Source organism: Terrapene carolina, unplaced genomic scaffold (assembly GCF_002925995.2).
Source record: "Terrapene carolina triunguis isolate 2854851 unplaced genomic scaffold, T_m_triunguis-2.0 Scaffold112, whole genome shotgun sequence".
NCBI lineage: Eukaryota > Metazoa > Chordata > Testudines > Emydidae > Terrapene > Terrapene triunguis.
Genome location: NW_020664463.1, coordinates 23283866 through 23303765, shown reverse-complemented (window position 1 = coordinate 23303765; position 19900 = coordinate 23283866). Strand labels below are relative to the sequence as shown.

Sequence of the window (19900 nt, the reverse complement as noted above, 5' to 3'; positions counted from 1 at the left end):
TGGTTCAATGGCTCTCAGCACCTCCCCCCCCCCCCCCTATACAAATTGTTCCAGCCCCCTTGGCAGCAAGGCACTGTAAAGGGCACCCCAGGTTACAGGGCTGGGGTCACACCATTACTCATTAGTCTGGACTGTACCCTTGGTATGTCACACAGCTAATGTGAGGTTACCAGAGGGCAAGGTGGAACAGAACATTCTCCTCCATCTGTGACAGAGCATTGATGTGCTGGGGGAAGGGGTGTTGATTGGAGAGCCCTAGGTGGAATAGCCCATTCTCCTCCGTGGTGGGGGAGGTGGTGTTGGGGAAGTGGACTTGGAGAAGGTGGGAACAGATGTGGGGAGGGGCTTCTGGTTATTTAGGATCACACCCCTAGCACTAAGAGGGGGGATGATCTGGACACAACAGCCATATCACTGCAACCTAACTCTGAAGAGATGAGAACAAGAGAGGAGTCACGCCAGTCGGCCCTACATTAGAGTCAAGGGTAGGACCATTGGCCTTCCATCAGGGTCCGGGTTAGTGTCACTGGGCCACTCCCTCAGAGTTAATGACTGCCCCACTAGGAGGGATTACTGAAGGAGGGCCAGGCCTTGCTGGCTATTACCTTCATTGCTGTGTGAAAGAGTTTCCCCACATTGGCATAGCAGCCATTGGCCTGCTGGTTCCCTGCTATCCACTTCAGAGCATCCTCAATGTTCTTGTCATCTATAAAGATGTGCCGCTTGGCTTGTATGAAGCATTTGGTCACAAATGCTGTCAGCCTGGGGAAGAGGAGGAGAAAAAGTCAGTGAGAGAAGGGAGAGAGTCAGTGCCAGGGCGGGTGTGTGTGCGTGCGTGGTGGGATACTGACAGAGTGAGGGCTACAGAGGGGGTGCTGGGTGTTGACAAAGATAGTACCAGCATTGGGGGAGGCAATTCATGACTGTACTATTCAGAAAGGCCAGGTATTCACCATGTGTTGCCTTCTCCATCGCTCTCTCCAAAGGCGCTGTAGGAACCATCTCTATGTTTGTATTGAAGTTGCCTCTGGTACCCTGAGCAGGAGAGAAAGACGACTGGAGACATGTCGGAGTCAAAAATCACCCAGGCCTGCCCCTGCCACAGAAACTGACCAGCCATGGAACTGGCTCACTCAGAACCAGGGGAGAGCCAGGGAGTTCACAGTAACTCCCCTGCCCCAATCCATCTGCCCACCGTTTGGGCACATCTACTGAGCACGGAGGCTGAGATGGATACCATGGATTAGGGAGAGGAGAAAGAAAACTAACTGACCTGTCTGTAGGAAACCCACAGCTCTCGTCTTCAACTCCTCACTCAGCTGCCCAGTCTTCTCCAGATACTGCAGCACATAGATGATGGGGGCGAACAGCACCATGTTCTGCTCCCCGCAGCCACTGGGCATCTGCACCAGCCGGTCCAGGTTCTGCAGTGCCGTCCCCATGATGTCACCTGGATAAACAAACAGACATGGACAAAGGTGATCCTCCTGAACTGTGCATCTATGTCTGATTAAATATAATTCCGCCCGCCATATCAGGCTGCTCCACACATCATACCATTACTCAACTCATAACACCGCCTGCCTGACACCTCCCCAATCCCACACTTGCAGCCACCCAACCGCTCACACCTCTCCTGCGCCACCCTGTCTGCATCCTCCTACTCCATACTTCCTTCTGCATCCGTCTGCACCCACTCACCCTGTACGTCCCTTCCCACTTCTTACACCCATCCCACTAGCAGCCACTTATGAACCCTCCCATCCATCCATCCATACATTCTCCCTCACCGATCCAAATCCACAAATTGTACATACCTACCCGTATACAAGCCCTCATTCCTCCACACACTCCTGCTGCAGCATTTGCCCTTCATCAGCATTCTAGCCCCCTTCTCCCCCACATGCCACCAACCCATGCAGCCACCAAAACACGTCCAGTCTGCTCACACCCTCATACATGCTCCCCACCCTGCTCTATACTAAATCACTCTCCAGACTGATTCCTTACCTAGCACAGACACTTGGGCCCTGGCTGAATCCAGCACCACGTCCTCAGGGAGCTGCAGGGAGACCGAGTCAGAGGCAGAATTCCCTGATAATTATAACAGAGAAAGGAGTGAGCCAACACAGGAGATGGAGTATGAGACCCCACAGCTAGAAACACAATAAGCCACTCTCAGCAGTAATGGATCTCCAAGACACAGAGCTCCTGGCATATGAACCAATAACTCCAGCAGCAGCAGGGAGAGAGGGAGGAGAGCAAGTCCTGATGGGTCATGTACTGACTTTCAAGTGTCCATTCCAAGAAGAATGAGGACAAGGACAGTTCTGGTTTTTTCCACCTCCTTTCAGGGTCTGTGCACCAGAATCCACTGCAGGAGGCACCGAATGCAGAGGGTAGACACACATTCAGGAAGTACAGGTCCTCATGTATATATTCCAATGGGAAAAATCCCACCTTTCTATTCCCTGCTGGAATCACAGGGCTTAGCAAGACAAAGACCTAACGTCCTGGTAAGTGCTGTCCAGCCAGTGCTCTCCCTCCCCATATGCAGGGCCGGCTTTAGGCCGATTCAGCCAATTCCCCTGAATCGGGCCCCGTGCCTTTGCAGCCGCCGATACGCCATACTGGGGTGGCCCGGCTTCCCCAGGGGGCAATTTAAAGGGCCTGGGGCTCCCAGCAGGGGCTGGAGCCCCAGGCCCTTTAAATTGCCACCAGAGCCCCACTTCTGGAGCCCTGGGGTAGGGCTGCGGGGCTATTTAAAAAGTCCAGGGCTCCCTTTGCTTCTACCGCCCCGGCCCTTTAAATAGCCGCTGGAGCCCAGCGGCTTCCCCAGGGCTCCGGCAGCTATTTAAAGGGCTGGGGCGGTAGAAGCAGGGAAGCCCCTGCCCTGTCTGCAGCCAGCCCCTGCTGCCCCCCCTGCCTGCACCAGCCCCACACCCTGCCCTGCCCACAGCCAGCCCCTGTCTTCAGCCAGCCCCACCCCCCCGCCCGCAGCCAGCCCCTGCTGCACCCCCTGTCCTGCCTCCAGCCCCGCACCCCCTGCCTGTGGCCAGCCCATCTCCAGCCAGCCCCGCACCCCCTGCCCTACCTCCAGCCAGCAATGTACGTAATATATCATTGTTATTTATAATAATTATGGAAAGTAAATAATACGTGGAAGAAATGAAAGGGGTTTTTTTTACCTTTTTTTTTTTTTTTTTAAGTCATCCCTGCCGGGGCCCCACCGAAAATGTTCGAATTGGGCCCCGCACTTCCTAAAGCCGGCCCAGCCCATATGTCTATGCATAGATGACACTTTCTCCCCAAACCCAAGGGAATGTGGCCACTGTGATCCCTTCCCATGGTCCAATGCAACCCATACCTTCTGGGCAGAGCAGGGAACTGTGAGACTTCTCCATCAGGACGCCCTCTGGCTGGCAGTAGAAACAGAGAAACTGATTAAAGACATCATTTAAAAAAAAAAAAAAAAAAAAAAAAAAACAACCAACAACACAAAAACAAAAAGAAAAAAAAAGAGACCACAGGAAACAAAGCAGCGCCTCCAAAAGCAGACCATAAGAAAAAAAAGCCACCCACCCATGTCCAGTCTTCAGATACATGCAACCTCATGACTTTGAGCTGCATGCTCAGGGGCATCCAGTCATAGAGCAAGAAGTGATACAGGGGTGAAGAGAGAGGGGCAGAGGCCACTCCTGGACTCCTTAAGTCAACTCTGGGCACTTTGGGACCACAGTGGTCACATTTTGGAGCAAGAAGGGAACTGTCCCTTGGTACAGGGCTTAGACTTGGAATAATGGGTTCAGTTCTTGGACTAGACACCTCAGAACCAGAAAGAGGCCAATCAACTGGAGGGAATTCAGAAGAGGGCTACAAACGATTAAGGGGCTCTAGATAGATTAAGAGGGAAGATTAAATTAACCGGATCTATATAACTCAGCCAAATGGCAGCTCAGGATGGATAGCCACTTGTCGATGACTAGGAGAGATATAAACTCCAACACAGAAGAAGAGGAACTGGGGATGAGAGGACAACTAAGAATATAGAACAACATTGAGCACAAGATGCACATTTCTGGCTGGATGCTGAGGAAACATTTCCTAACAGGGAGAGATCTAGTGAGATGTGGAAGGGTCTCCCCGAGGGATGGGGTGGAACATCCCTTGCTCAAGACATTTAAAACTAGACTGGGCAAAACCCTGGAGAACAGACTGTAGGAAGCCATCCTGCACTGGGCCCAGGGGAATGGAAATGGTGACTTAGTAGAGCTTTCTCCAACTCTGAGGCTGTATCTATACTAGATGTACTACTGCGGAGAGCTCTCCCGTCAGCTTAATTACTCCACCTTCCATGAGAGGCAGTAGCTGCTTCGGAGAGAGCAGCTCTCCCACGGATATAGCGCTGTCTATGCTGGCACTTAGGTCAGTAGACGGTCACTCGGTGGTGTGGATTATTCACACCCTGAGCGACATAAGTTACACCAAAGTTCTAGTGTAGACAAGGTCTGAATTCTAGGAGTCTATGAAATTCAGGACAGCAGAATGATGGAATTGCTGGCAAGAGCACTGGTGATAACAGTGTGATATCTTGTTTCCCCCACTGTTCTCTGGATCGGCAGGCTCACCCGGACGAGGAGAGGCTTGATCAAGGTGTCACTGCGGCCCTTATTTGGCACCGTCACTTTCCTACCGCCACAGAGCTCTCTGCTGGGCAGTGCCACTGTGGTGATGGTGAAGTTCACCTCACCTGGCAATGAAAAAGAAAACACAAAAAAAACAAGCTCTTCAGAGCTTCCATTTCAAACCTGCCCATCCAGGCAAAACTGTTCAGTGCACAGAAAACTGATGACATCTGTAGTTCTGTGCCAGCCAAGACAATGATGTAAGAGGAACGTGCTGTCACACCTAAGGCTTCGAAGTGATCTGTATTTCTCCACTCCAGGCACAGCTTTGCACAAACAGCCCTGTGCACTATGAGAACAGGGGTATGGGACCATCATATTCAGAAATGTCAGGGATAGCAATGGAGTTCTAGAGGTGGGACAGTGGTCTCATCCAGTATGACAGGAGGATACTGAATTAGTTAGATGCCTGGTCTAGCAACAACAAGGTGGGAATCTGATTATTTGGAGCAATGGTCTGAGCTGGTACAGCAATTCCTGTGTTCTCTTCCCTTCGTCTCTGCTCTCCTTACCAAGTTTGGTGGCTGTCACGTTCCAGTAATAGGTCCTGGCTTCATCAGCACACAGACAGCTGGTGTATTCACAGCCCTTACATGATTTCACCTGGTACTTCTCTGACTTGGCCAGCGTAATCTGGATCTGCACAAGAGACCAGGGAAGGGGTGAGCAGTCAGGGACACGAGTGGAAGATTAGGCGGAGGAGGCAAGGGAGAAAATGGGTGACACTTGAGCTTACTTAGTTTCTTTTATAGGGAATTTTAGCAACAGGTGAAAAGTACTGGATCAGCAGAGCAAGCTTCCCACACACATAGCGATCCAATCCCATCAATGTACCTAAGCACCATCCTGGCTTCCTGGTATCGGTAATGGAGGTAAAACTTGCTCTGGATCTCATGGGATTAGCTCCCATTCCCTGGGGAATGTGTAAGGGTAAAAATCCATGTGGCTCTCTTGATACTGATTCCGGATCCATTGTGGGCAGGGGGAAGGATTTACAGGCACACAGGTAAAGCCTAACCCAGATGAGGCTAACCGGAGTGTGAGTGCTTCCTCACCCTTATGCACTGTTTCAGGTAGTTGAAGACAGTGGCAGTCAGTGTAAACGATTCTCCGCGGATCACAGAGTAGGGTAAGGTCAGGTCCACGAAGAAAGGTTTGAAGGCTGTCAGCCCCATCGTAGGGGAGATCCCGAAGCCGCTGCTCTCCGAGGTACAGAACATGCTGGCTTTCCATTCCGTGATGGTGTCAGGGAGGGTGACTGGGACCTGCTTCTTACCTGAACTTCTGCAGAGAAATCAGATCATGATATGGGGGGGGGGGGGGAAGGGAGATCCCCAATGGACAGGAAAAATTCTGACAAATGACGACACTATGATTATCTCCAGTATCTCCCATCCCAGGATCTTATAGAGCTTTCTAGGCATTAATCCTCCCAACACCCCCTGGGAGGCAGGGTAGGTCGTTATCCCACATTACAAATGCAGAAACTGATGCACGGGGAGGGGAAGCGACTCGCTCAAGGTCACCCAGTGAGACAGTACCAGAACCAGGAAAAGAACCCACATATCCCTTCTTCTAACCCCTAGATCCCACAGCCCTTCCTAAAACGCAGCAGATTTGTTCTCTAGAACATTAAACCAGCCCAGTCTCAAAGGCCTGTGAGGTCTGGTTCAGAGAAGCACCGCCAAACACTGCCTGCACAAAGTCTTGCATTTCCCCCCACCCTCCCTGGGATTAAACATCACTTACTCAATGGGATACAGCTCCCAGATCCAAGTCTCAGGGAAAAACTCACGGACTTGGGACTCACTGGATTTCACCACTGATGGAGGCTGAGATTCCACCGCAGGGACACGTCCTGAATCTTCCATAATAGCGGGTGGCATGGGTGCCTCTGGAAGTCAGTCAAACAATACCTGATATGTGGCTGCTTACTCACAGAAAAGTCTGGCACAATAGAGTCCAGTAGGGGGCAGGGGAGGAACTCAGATGGAGATTAACCCTTTATTCCCAGACAGTAATTACATGGATTAAGAGAGCAGAAAGGAAATGTAATAGACCAGGACGATCAAATAAAAAGGTAAGGAACTCCTTACTCATTATAATATTTTCCTTGTAGTACCAGATGGGATAGGAACGACAATCCTGGGGTCTCTTTATTTTGCCATTTGATAAAATTTTCAGTCCCATCTCCTGTGTTAAACCAGAGATGAAAGAAACAAAATATGAAAAAGGAAGTTTAAAGTTTGCTTAGTTTCTCTCTGCCGGTGTGTCAGTATAACTATTCGACTGTATCACATGGTCCCCTCTGCTTTCTCTGATCCCCATCTCGCCTGCCTCCCTTGTCTCTCTCTGCACTGGTCTACAATAAGCTAGGACACCTTGGCAGGCACACTGATTTCATGAGCTCCTTGGTCATCTTGCTTGTCCTTGCCTGGGTCAACAGCAGCAGAATTTCTATTAACCAGTTTGGCTGATCAAGACACAGTAGTGCCTTACTCTAGCACAGCCATTGTTGTATTGTGGAACTCGTGAGGCAACAATCCTATTCCACCCAGGTATAGATCTGGTGATTAAACAAGAGCTGTTGAAACTGAACTCTTGAAAAATCTCTCTGAGTTCAGTGAGAGTGAAAAATTCCATAATCAGCAACAGCATTTCTTCTGCTTAAAAAAAAAAAAAAAAAAAAAAAAACCCACCACACACCCCACTCATCTCTTTTTGCAACTGGATGACTCAAAACTCACCGCATATCGATCCCACCTGCTTTTACTCAGAGACTTTTAGATTCAAACACAACCTTAAGTGTCACTCCACTAACTTCAACAGCAATACACCAGGGATTATTTGCCCCATACACCTAGGACACAATATGGCCTGCAGATCTTTATTACTGCTGATGATGCATGAGAAGGAAAGAACCAGCCTGACTCTGCTTTTATTTCTACATAGAGTAAAACTGTTTTGAAGTCAGAGATGGAACGACAGGGTGAAGTTTTAATACAGACAACATTCAGAGCAGACCTGCACTTCCTGGTTGGTTGGTTCATAGATAGACAGATCCATGAGCCCAGTCTCTCAGAATGGAGGCTATGCATCTTCTCCTCACACTAAGGAGAGGCTGGTGAAGAGTATAAAGGTACCCACCTTTAGGAAGCTAAAGAAGTCAGCCCCTTGGTCAAACCAAGGTCTTGGTATGATGGAACGTTTGCTGCGGTCCACTGGCACAGGGTTGATGACAGGCATTGGAAATGGCCTTGATATATAGCAGTTATCGTACTCATCAACTTGATAGGGGTAACCTCCATTTGAGAAATCAAGCATCCCATACACCTGCAGAACCACACATGGGCCCAAGGAAACAAACAAAGGGCTGATAGCAAGGACAGAGACACAGACACCTGCCATTCATCCCTCACCCTAGCTCCTACCTCCAACCCCTTCCCCCACACAGATACCCCCATTCACCCCAGAGCCCCAGCTTCCACCATTTCTCCATCATTCTGCCCCATCCCTCAGCCCATCGCAGTGAGCCACTCACACTGCTGTTGGAGAGCTCCCTCTCTGGCCTCAGGAGCAGGACGCTCTGGTCCACAGCTCGGATGGCACACAGTGAGTTGGGAGCCGCCCTCAGCTGGAGATTCACAGTTGCCCCTGGCAGGTCCTGCTGCTGTGAGAACTCCAGGTTGACCTGGACAGATGGATCCCAAGAGGGGCAGAGCCAGAAACATGGGAGCGAAGAGGCAGGAAAAAGGAAGGGCAAGAAAAGGGATGAATTAGAGAAAAATGATTCCTCTGTTCAAGGGGAAAGATAAGGGTTTAGTCGTGGCTCCCCCAGTGCCTCAGCTGCATTTTCTATTGGTGCACATGCCACGCACTGAAATGTTTTCATCTCTGCGCTACCCACCTCCCCTCTTCCTGCACCTGTGCCAACCCCAGCCTCCTCAGGCCAGAGCCTCACCTGGTTCTTGAAGCACATGGAGACTGTGAACTGGACTTTGTCAGCAACAACTCCCCCATCAGGGAACATGGCATAAACCACCAAGGAGGGGTCGGGAGCAAAGTGGGAGGTGAAGGTGAGAGGGATGGAGAAAGAGCCCATTAGCCCTGGGAGGAGAGAGGAAGAGGGGAGATTCTGTCAGTAGCTTTAATACAGTCTCCTCCTGCCCATCTCAGCCCCTCCCTCATTCTCCCCTCCCCCTTTCAGTCCATTCCATGCTGCCTCCCTCTGGGCTCTGAATTGTCACTAGAGCCCAGCATTGGAGGGGTTTTGCTCCCCCATTTTGGGAGAGGTAGCTGTGGACTTACCACCATTCTTCTTGATATCAACACGTTTCTGACCATCCTCGATGAGCTTCTGCTTCCCCACCACCTAGGGAAGGAGAAGGAGAGAGATCTTAGAAGGTGTTCAGGTCAGGTACCTTCTCCCATCTCCTCTCATGTCCCCCCAAATCCCAAACACCAAAGATCAAAGATTACCACCAACCATGGGACAGGTGAAGTCACATGGAGGACACTAGCCCTGGGAGAAGGGAGGGTTTCAGAGAGGAGGGGAGGCAGGTTGTGGGAGGGTTTTGGCAGCAGGGAAGGGACTTGCATGTCCAGGGACCAGAGAGAAGAGGCCTGTTCTGTGGGGACTGCACATTTTGTAGGGAGAGGGAGACTGGGGATGGTTTCTAGCAGTGGGGAGGTGAGCTGCACTGGGCGTGCTGGTTCAGGAATGAACAGGAGGGAAAGGGAGATCATGGGGAAGTAAGTGTCCTAGGGGATTGGGAAAGGGGGTTCATATGGGAGGGCATGTCCAGATTCAGGAAAGGAAACCAGCACTGCAAGAAGCATATTGGGTAGCAACTGCTTATCTGGGAAGATTGGGAGGGCTTCCAGAAGGAAGGAAGGTGGGTCCATCAGGAGAAGATGTTTGTGATGGTCAGGGCAAGATTTGGTGGGGATCAGGCAAAGACGAGTAAACCAGCAGGAAAGAACTGGGTTGGGGCACTTGCTGGGGAATTGCAAAGAAGGTAGAAGGGGGTTCGCTGTCCTGTCACAGGGAGAGGGAGGGATCACCAGCTAGGAGGGGCTGGGCTGTCTGGAGGAGCTGTGATAGGGCAGGGTGGAACAGGGGAAGAGGAGTTGAAGAAAAAGTATGCTCCTCTTCAGTGCTTCAAGGGTTAAGCCACAGCTGATGAGAGCTACAGCCATGGTGCTCTCAGCACCATGGCATCTCTTACCCCTGTTCCTGAGACCCCCACTTGGCACCTCCCACAATATCTCTGTCCCCCAGCCCCTGGCCTGCCCGGGCACTCACATAGAAGGAGAAGAGGATTTCTCTAGCTTTGTCCCCCAGGTCCATTCGGTCAATGCTGTAATCCACCTGGACCACCTGCTTCTGGCCGCAGGGCAACACTCCCCGCAGCCGCTGGATTTTGAGGTAGCTCTTGGTGGTGCTGTAGTATGGCTTCAGGTGGAGGAAAGCATTCAGGTAGTACTGACGGATCCTTGTAGGCTCATACACCAGATCCAGAAGCCTGAACCTTCCCTGGAAGAGAAATAAAGGTAATAATTATGACTGCATTTCTCCAGAGCACTATAAGTGTTCTGGCCAGCATGTGTGTATATATACATTGCCCTCTGCTGGATGGAATCAGTACAGCTCAAGTGTGATTCAGAAGATGTTATACTGGTACATCTAAACAGGTTTTCCTCCAATTTAAGCACTAGAGGCCAGTGCTTTAGAGCAGAAGGGCCTCTGTGGTGAGAAGGGCCTTCGTTCTGTTCTTGGGCATTCATGGATCTGTTACAATCCCACAGTGCTTTACAGCAAGTGGACTGGATTCCAAAAGACATGATTGTGTTAGACATGAAAATGGACCTTAAGCATCTAAAATGGCATGTATTATCATTACACAATATATAATTGTTATCTGTATGTATAAATTACATACATTTGTTATAAAGTGGCTTATAGCCTGAAGCCAATCATTAACAGCCTGAAATTAGGAAGAAACCTCCCCTATGGACAGTTAGTGCATAGCTGTCCATTACTGGATTTCTTGCTTCCACTAAAGTATCTGGTTTTAGCCACGATCACAAACAGGATACTGGAATAGATGGTGGATCACAGCACTGATCTGGTTTGGAAAGTCCCCTGTTCTCCATGAATCCACTTAGGCACTTAACAGATGTGTAAGATATGCCAATAAGAAAATTTAACAGGGAGCAGAATAGCTTATTGGATGTCTAAAAACATGGATGTCTATCAACAGACAACTGGATTCAACAGGAGCCATTTAGCCACACTGCTGGCATTTGTTTATCTGTAGATGTGGGTAGAGGGCTAACAAGGCCAGTTTTCTGTGCACAGAGGTAGCTCTTATCTGATGAAAATTCAGCAGTATCTTTGATGATGATTAGAGCAGGTCCTTGGGCTGGATGTTAGATGACCAGACGGGAATCTTTGAAAAACTGGGCTTTTTTACACCTTGGAGTCAACTCACCCACTATTGAAATGGGAAGGAGGGAGCCGTTCTGCACCAGCAGCACTACACAACATGGCCACAGGAGGGGAAGGGAATAAAGTCGCCTCCATTTGAAACAGCAGATTTTAGGATGGCACAGTGTACAGAGTTAAGGGACTCACACCTACCTCAGAGAAACTCTGTATTATATGGCAACAGCCCTAGTGATGAGAATTACCCTCAGATCAAGGGCCTGAGAGATACAGAGAAGAGACTTTCTAGGGCCTCCCCAAAGGGGAATTGTGTGGAGCCTTGCCAGTGCTCAATGTCTTTGTCAGCTCCTGGATGCAGCACTGAAATGCATTGTACCTAATTTGACTCACCTCCAGGGAGACCTCATTTCTATTCCAGGTAGCTGTGTCCAAAATGAAAGTAGCCACCCCTGTGCTATCGGTGGTGAGATTTTGGTGGGACTGGGTGTTCCCAGCATTAATAACCAAGAAAACGGGCTGCTTCTTCAGTATGGAGCCTTCTCGGTCCAGGGCTTTGATCTGCAGGGAGAGAATCATGCACACATTCAACCAGCAAAACCTACTCTTGAGGAGAGACTGACTGGAATGGGGAATCTCTAGGAGAGACACTCAGTGGGGCTGAGAAAGCTCAGAGCAGGCTGGCTCCTTCTAAAGAGAAGGGCAGGGCTGAGGAATAAACAGAGGTAACCTCTAGGGAAAAATTAAAAATGGGAATTTCTATGAGACGATGCTACAGGATCCTATGTTTTTGTCACCTGCTAGAGGCACTATGTAAAGCACCGTACTTTGGCTGCCCTGGACGACCACTCAGAAGCTCCACCCCATGTAGATTTTACCTTCCCGCTGTAGGGATATCCCGGGTGATAGTAATTGTCTGAATCCTCAAAGCTCATTGACCCAGCTTGCTCAGACATAAACGCAACATGAGTAGCGTTTGCCTCCACGCCTATGGGAGAAAGACAAGATGCACAGTGAGCCAATGAACACACAGTGGTTTGCCATACTCTGCCACACCAGGTTACAACAGAAAAGTTTTGGGACCACCCCTCCCATCTAGCCATAAAGCAAGGGAGGAAGGCCATGACCCCCGTCTCCCCCAGACCTCTTTGCAATCCCCATGTTGATAACCTGTGAATGAGCACCATGGCTAAAGACTCCACTCTGATTGGTAGAACAGTCTCCTGCCTGCCAGTGACCAACCCATTTATTACAAAAGACAATTTCAGGGTCCATCAGTGGCCAGTGGACTAGTCCACCATCCCAACAGTGTATACTTAGTAGGAAATGGCCCAAGCTATAGAAGACAGTGGGGCAGGCCAAGCATGTGCCCACACGCACCACAAAAACATTAAGTATTGGGGGGTCATCAGTCCATTTCAGAGATCACTCTCGGTCAACATTTCCTTCTTCCACCCTCACCCCCCCGCCCCCCCGCCCCAAGAACTTTATTATAAGGAAGAGAGAAGCAATAGACACCCTCTCTCACACACACGCACGCACGCACACACACAGCTTTGCAGATGCTAGGGTTTACCTGTTCCAGCTTCCACCAAAGTGGCTATCACGTTTATACTGTGGCTGTACCCAGGGCTGACAAGGCTGAAGAACGCCAAGTCCACGGAGGCTGAGAAACAACCGGTCTTATCAGTCTGGAAAACAGGCAATGAGAATTGGTGACACTTGCTGACAACATACTCGAGGAACAAGAGGAAAGGAACAGCCACCCTGTGATTGTGTCAGAGCTCAGAAGTGAAGCAGTGGCAGGCTCTATCAGAGTGTGGAGGGGAGACATGCAAATGCTGCAGGCAGTGGAGGAGTGTCTGAGTCAGCAGGAGGCACTGCTGTCCCTGAGTCAGCAGCACTAAGCCAAATGCTCCAGTGTGGTGTGAGGGGTACTGTGCAGCTGGGTCCTTCCAGAAGTGCCCACTGCTCCTGTTAGAATTTCTCCCTCTCTAGCTCATTCTTTTGCCCTGCTGTTCCTCTTTCCCTAGATGCTCTTACATCTCCATCAGGCCATTTCCCTCCTCACCTGTCCTGTGACATTCTGGCAGATGTCCGTGGGCTCTGACTCCGTCCTGTCTATGTACCAGGTATATGCTGTCTGACACAAAGAGACTTGGACTGTACCCTGGACGGGCTTTCCGTATGTGTACCTGGCAGAGAAGGGAAAAAAGAAACCGTCTGCCATTGGTGTCCTTAGTCCACTCCTGCCTTCTTCCTTTGCACTATGGTGTATGTGCCTGCTATTCCAGTCCTGGGCTCCCCTCACAGCTCTGCTAATGCCCCTCAGTCCTGCCAGTGCTGGGCTCCCCACACAGCTCTGCTGATATACTCCAATTTCACACACACACACACACACACACACACACACACGCCCCTTCCTACTGCACTTTAACTGGGGAGGACACTCCATGATTTAAATAATTAACTAAAAGAACAGGAGTACTTGTGGCACCTTAGAGACTAACAAATTTATTTGAGCATAAGCTTTCGTGCCACAAGTACTCCTGTTCTTTTTGCAGATACAGACTAACACGGCTGCTACTCTGATAACTAACTAAATAGTGTTTTGAGGAAGCTGCAGAATGGACAGACTTCCACGTGGAAGAAGAGTTGAGAGCCACTGTAAATGCATTCATTTTTTCCTGAAAATCCTTATTACAACGCAGACCCTCTCAGAAACACAAAGCTAATCCCGTCCATCCATTGAGCTAGATGAGCGGATACATTTGCACGTTAACTGTGCGCTCCCATCACAAGAGCCCTGTGAAACGTACTTGCCACAAACTTTCAGTGGAAAAGATGTATCCGATGTGAAGATCTGAGTGGGCTCAGCCACAACCACTTTGAATTTGGGCAGCACTGGAGAGGGAGAAATAGGATGCAAGAAGTTAAGAAAGGAACAGGTTGGCTGACTGTCACCCAGCTCAGGGAGCAGTGTGTGTCTGCGTGTTGTGGGGGTGCAGCACTCCCAGAGACAGCATTCCCCTGGAGAGAAGGGAGGGGGGTGTCCTCTCTAAGGCAAGCGTTCGCTTGCAGAGTCTGTGTCAGGGTTGGATAGGGAGAGGGCTTCCTCAGGCTGGGATTCCCCTGGGACTGTCAGAGAGCGGAGTGCTCCTGCTGCTCTCCCCTCCATACCGTACTCCTCCACACTGAAGATGCTGTAGGCCTTCCCACTGTCCACGTTGATGGTGTATGTTCCCAGGGGCGGTTCGGCTGCCAGCTGGAAGGACAACTGCACAATGCCTCGCGCTGGTTTCACATTAAGCCACTGGCCAATCCGGTTATTCTCAGGATCCTGATGCCACGGACAGAAACAGAATTAAAATGCAGCCCATCCTCCCTGTTTTACTCCCCATGCAGCCCAGCCCTTGGGAAGACAGGGGCTGGGAGTGCTACAGAAGCTGGGCCCAGCACCTCTGAAGGTTGGTGGTGCGCTGCATGACCAGGCAGGAGACCAGGGCTCCAGGCCTGGTCTCTTGCTCTTCAGGGGCCAGTACAGGCTGTGAGCACTGCAGAGGCTGAACTCTGTGCCCTAGGGGTAGTGCTCTGCACTGCTAGGTGGGAGACCTGGCTCGGTCTCACTCTCCTGGAGCTGGCAGGGGCTAGAATTGCTGCTGACACTGGGCTCTGGGTGCCCTACAGTTCGCACTGTTCTTTACTGTGCGTGACCGGAGTTTGATTCCCTGTCCTGGTCTCCGGCTCTCCATGGGCTGGTAGGAGCTGAGGAAGCTGTGGAGGCGGGGCTAGGCGACCCCAACAGGTTAGTGCTCTGCACTGCAGGGTGGGAGACTGAGGCTGGATTGTCAGCCCCAGTCTGGGAATTCCCCCTGGGCAGCAGGAGCTGCTGGAGAAGCCAGGATCCCCCAGGCTCCATTTCCCTAGAGATTAGCAATCTCTGCTGCTGTGAGGGAGATCCTGTTTCTAGTCTCTGTCGGTGCTGGTGGGAAGATGGGAATAGTGAGGGGGTCCAGTCTGACACCCCCTGCAGGTTACTACAGTGTACTGCTGCACAGGAGACCATAGTTCCAATGCACGCTTCTCACAGCCGAGAGCTGCAGGAACAAGGCCAGCTACCCTCCAGGCGTGGGTGCAGGAGACCTGAGTGAGTCACAGTCTTGATCTCTCATGTGTGTGTGTGAAGGGAAAGGAATGGAATGGAGAACAGAGGCATCTCAGTATGCATATGGGGGCCACTGACCTTCAGCTCCACCAGCAGGTACTGAAAGAGAAAACCAGACAGAATTCCCATTAGTGATCGCTGCACTATTGCGGGGAACAGAACTGCTGCACAGGCTAGGATCTCCTCCACCCTGAGAGCTGAGGCCAAATCCGTCCCTACTCTTAACTCCATCAGATTGTGCTCAGGGCCTGGGCATTCACAGCAGGAGCATCTGAGTTCTAGCCCTGCTGTTGCCATGAAGTTCTGAGTGACCACAGTGTGCAACATATGGCACATGTTTTGTTACATTAACAACAGGACCCTCCAAGCATAGGCACCAACTACGTGTGTGCTCCGGAGCTGGAGCACCCATGGTGGGGGGGGGGGGAGAAAAACCAGTAGGTGCTCAGCACCCACCGGCAGCCCCTCCGATCAGCTCCATCCCAACAATCAGCGCCTCCCCCTCCCCCCAGCACCTCCCACGTGCCAGTGATCAGCTATTCAGCGCCATACACGAGGTGCTGGGAGGAGGGAAGGAGCAAGGGCAGGGCCTGCTCGGAGGAAGGGTGGAACAGAGCGGGGGTGGAAAGCAGCCTGGAGCAGTGTGGGGTGCTGGCACATTAGAAAGTCAGTGCCTGTGCCTCCCAGCAATGTGAGCTCAGATCAACCTCTCTTGTTCCTTACAAGGCTTGAAAGTATTCAGCTAATGATCCCCACCCCCTTTTCAAACTTCCAAAGTTGCCTCAACACCTCCCACAGCCCCCAGGGGAGGTTGCAGGAGGAAGAGTTCCATTTGGCAGCATTGGAGGAGCCTTGTGCGCCTTCCTCAGCTTGGCTGGCTGCTTTTCCCTGTTCTAGTTTTATGCTAATAGCTCTTAAACAATTTCCTAGGCAGCTTCAGGGAAGGTAGTTGTGTCACAGCTCAGAGCAGCTTCCCCTGTTCCCTCTCTATGGTCCAGCAAGAGCACCCCACTCTAGCCTTCTGGCCCCCCGGCTGTCACCGCTCTTGGGGAGAGAGACACTTCTTTCTCTCTTGCTCCTGAGCAGGTTGTTTCCAGGCTGAACAGTTCCCTGCCTACACTGTGATATCCCCAGCAAAGAGACTGCCTAATCAGGCCTGTTTTACCTTCTCTTTAGACTAGAGTGTAATTACCACAGTTAATCTACTACACAGCTTTTTCTAAGCAAGCACATTTTATACTGAAAGTATTACAGAGAAAACAAAAGAACCTACCTGCATGTTAATAAACTAAGCAGAGTTCACCCCCAACTCCTGCCAGAGCCCTTGTTGGAGACCAGTCCTTCAAAACCCCACGCCGGGGTTTCCCTGTAGCTTCAAGTTCCTAACACCCTTTGCTCAGCACAAGAACCCAGCCTTATGGGGGCCATGATACGCCAAAGTCCTTCCAACCCTTCCCTAAGGATAGGGGCCCCCCTTGGAAAGGAGATCCTGTCGTGTGCTGGAGCAGAAAGAAGGCCCTGAGTCAAATAGCCTGAGTTTAAACTATCCCCAATCCTTTCATTGTCTGCTGGTCTCTGCATAATCCAGCTTGAGCTAGCACATGTGAGCCTCTGCAGGTGGTGGCACTTCTCTGGAGGGGTGACAGCCAGAATGAATTTGCCTAAGCACCCCCCACTGTTCCCAGCTCCTGGAGAGGCTGTATTTACCCTTCCCATGGAAATACATAATCCAGGGCTCACAGGGATACATAAACCAGTCATTTAATACAATAGACCCCCCAGATATTAAACTTAAATTCAGTAAGGTTTAACTTAATTCCATAAGGTTTATCCAGGATATTACAGGACACCACCATATTTGTTACAGTTCGATTTCCTGAAGTAGCTCCCCATACCTCAGGGGAATGAGGTGGCCAGGCTGCAGTAGGCAGCTCAGTGCTGGCAGCTCTCAGAAGCCACCTGATTCTGGTTTGGATCTGGGCCAGGGCTGGGTTACAACTGGAAGGGAGTTTAACCAAAGGGGAAATCCCAGATCCCTTCTGAAAATTCAAACTCTTGCAGCTGCTGAGAGATCCCAGATTGGTACTCCTGAGGTATAAAGCCCTCTGCCCCCAGGGCAGAAGCAAAGAAAGAAGGTAGTGTGTGGGGAGAGCTTATCTCCCTCTCTCCGCTTCCCCTGCCACATTTCTCACCTTATCATTCAGTGGGATGAAACTGCTGTTCAAAGTGACAATTCGAAACCTCACTGTAATGGGAAAAAACAAATAAAATGCCTTTAGACTAATCTTCATGTGAGGATCCAAGCCTCTCCCCCCAATCCCGGCTGCATACACAGGTTCAAGGCATCATTTCAACATGTTCCCTGAAGCCTCATAGTTTCTGAGGCATTAAGTATTTGAGGGCTTGACAGGCTTTGAAGACAGGGATGGGGGAAAAAATATGTAGCTAGGAGAAAAAGAACTCAGCAGGTATTTGGGGAAGTGTGGTGTGGAGGTGGCTCTAGTGCACTGGTTCTCAACCAGGGTCTACAACCAGGTTTCAGGGGGTCCACCAAGGACCAAGCTTCAGCCTCGGGTGTCAGGGCTCGGGGTCAAGCTTCAACCTCACGCGATGGGGCTCCAGGATGGAGTGCCACCTCCACCCCCCTGACTCACCTCAGCGGGCCACTGAGCTGGTCTGGATTGGGGGGGGGGGGAGGCAACCCAAAATTGCACCATCACTGCAGAAGAGAGATCTCCCCCTGCCACCAGAAGGAGTTGCCTCACAGCCATTGACTCCATGAGCAGGTAGCAGCTAGACAAGGAGACACCACTCCTCTGCCCTGCTACATCAGCACTGCAGGGAGCACAGCCAATGGAAGGCAGAAACCAGGGAGGGTGGCGGGGGGTGTGACCCTGTGTGCTCCCCCCCAATCACCTCTGGTTGGGGGTCTGCAGGTTTGTCTATTTAAGTTTAGGGGTTCCTGGGTTTTAATAAAAAAGTTGAGAACCACAGGTCTGACGTTTCCACTTCAACTGTTTTACAGGGTTCTGAAGAGATGAAGCTGAAAGGCAACAAGGGTTTTCTGTGTGAAATGGGATGAGTTTATTTTGGCTGTGTGGGAGGAGCCTGAGAGACCTTTTAAGAAAAATAATCCATTTGTCAGGGGTTGTGAAAGGGGAGAGAGAAAAAAACCACCTCCCCCTAAACAGGCCGTAGCTCTGCCGATCGCTGCGCAGCTTCTGAGGGAGCTCACTGGAAAGGAAGAATTCTAGACTAGTTGCACACACCAGCAGATACATTGGCATTGGCTTACTCACCCCAACATCTGGGAAGGAACATCTCCAGACAGGTGTACACTTACAAACTCACATGTGCACACTGGTGCAGAAACATACACAGCCCTTCAGCTACCATGCACTCATAACACTTGCAGACCTCTGCACACGCCAACCTCTAGGCATGAATAGACCTGCATACGTGTACTCACCTGAGGATAAACACTGCTTATGTCCGGCTTGTAGACAAATACCTCGCCATATGCACCTGAAGTGTACATCTGCAAACACATATGCACCAAAAACCACTTGCCCATGCCCCTGCAAACACGAGTGCATACAAACAACATTCTCATCTGCAAGTTATGCTCATTTTCACTAACGCAAAGAAAAAATGCTTACAACTGCACCTCTCTAGGAACATATACACACACCCAATGGCACATCTGCATGCACACAAACACAGAGAAAGGAAATCCCTCAGGGCAGATCCCTTCTTACCCAACTGTCCTGGCATATAGATGGGCTTGTCAGTCTGCACAAAAGTGCTGTTGCTGGCCCTCTGAATCAGGACTTGTTTCTTCTCAGCTATCTTGCTCTTGCCCCCACCTCCAGACAGCTGAATGGTAGCGACTTCCTCAGTGCCCCCTGAAGGAGGTGGGACCTGGGGTACACAGGAAACAACATTAGGAGAATTAGGCACAATCCTTGGAGGAGGAAATTAATGATCACATTGCCCCCTAGTGAGTAATCCACAGAGGAGATAAGGAACCTACTTCTGCAGCCAGCTGAGTGATTTCTCCTTTAGCTGAAGAGGTCTGTGTTCTTGGAGCTCCTTCAGCTCCAAAACACACATGAGAGTGTAACTTATATGGTAGTTGTGGCTCCTAGGTGCTGCATATAGATTTGTTACATACTGTGGACGTGTCAAGAAGCTGGTGAAAGTGGGCTCCAGCTATCTCCCTCAGGTTATTGCTGGGTGAAAAGTATTTATCAAATTAAAGATGTGCTGAGTTAGGGCTTCACTAGAGCCATTAGCTGCACAGATTTCGCCTTTGTCATTGTTCAATGGACAGGACAATAGTTACCAGCCTGTGGCTCCTTCACCAAGCATCAAAATGAACACACACCTAGGGTTACCATACGTCCGGATTTCCCCGGACATGTCCGGCTTTTTGGTGCTCAAATCCCCATCCGGGGGGAATTTCCAAAAAGCCGGACATGTCCAGGGAAATAGGGAGGCATAAGCCAGGGTCCGCCCAGCCCCAGCACGATCCGCCGGGTCCACAGCGCAGCCCAGCCACCCCGGCTACATTGTAGCGAGCTCAAGCTGGGGGGGGCTCAGGCT

General features: G+C 50.7%; 1 protein-coding gene across 1 annotated transcript in view; it reads right to left on the bottom strand.

The window, feature by feature from the left end:
• The window catches only part of A2ML1 (alpha-2-macroglobulin like 1), a 29602-nt gene extending 10446 nt beyond the window's left edge, over positions 1-19156 (bottom strand). The window contains exons 1-24 of the mRNA XM_024209312.2: positions 19054-19156; positions 17488-17540; positions 15374-15394; positions 14311-14470; positions 13950-14034; positions 13202-13325; positions 12707-12821; positions 12009-12118; positions 11524-11691; positions 9991-10221; positions 8997-9057; positions 8647-8792; positions 8227-8376; positions 7833-8018; positions 6782-6878; positions 6435-6579; positions 5741-5969; positions 5198-5324; positions 4629-4750; positions 3368-3419; positions 2011-2094; positions 1274-1450; positions 954-1035; positions 606-762 (exon numbers count right to left, since the gene is read on the bottom strand). Of these exons, the coding sequence (XP_024065080.1) occupies positions 606-762; positions 954-1035; positions 1274-1450; positions 2011-2094; positions 3368-3419; positions 4629-4750; positions 5198-5324; positions 5741-5969; positions 6435-6579; positions 6782-6878; positions 7833-8018; positions 8227-8376; positions 8647-8792; positions 8997-9057; positions 9991-10221; positions 11524-11691; positions 12009-12118; positions 12707-12821; positions 13202-13325; positions 13950-14034; positions 14311-14470; positions 15374-15394; positions 17488-17540; positions 19054-19069 (2898 nt within the window). The 5' untranslated portion in view covers positions 19070-19156. The remainder of the gene's footprint in view (positions 1-605; positions 763-953; positions 1036-1273; positions 1451-2010; positions 2095-3367; positions 3420-4628; positions 4751-5197; positions 5325-5740; positions 5970-6434; positions 6580-6781; positions 6879-7832; positions 8019-8226; positions 8377-8646; positions 8793-8996; positions 9058-9990; positions 10222-11523; positions 11692-12008; positions 12119-12706; positions 12822-13201; positions 13326-13949; positions 14035-14310; positions 14471-15373; positions 15395-17487; positions 17541-19053) is intronic.
• Positions 19157-19900: the final 744 nt, after the last annotated feature.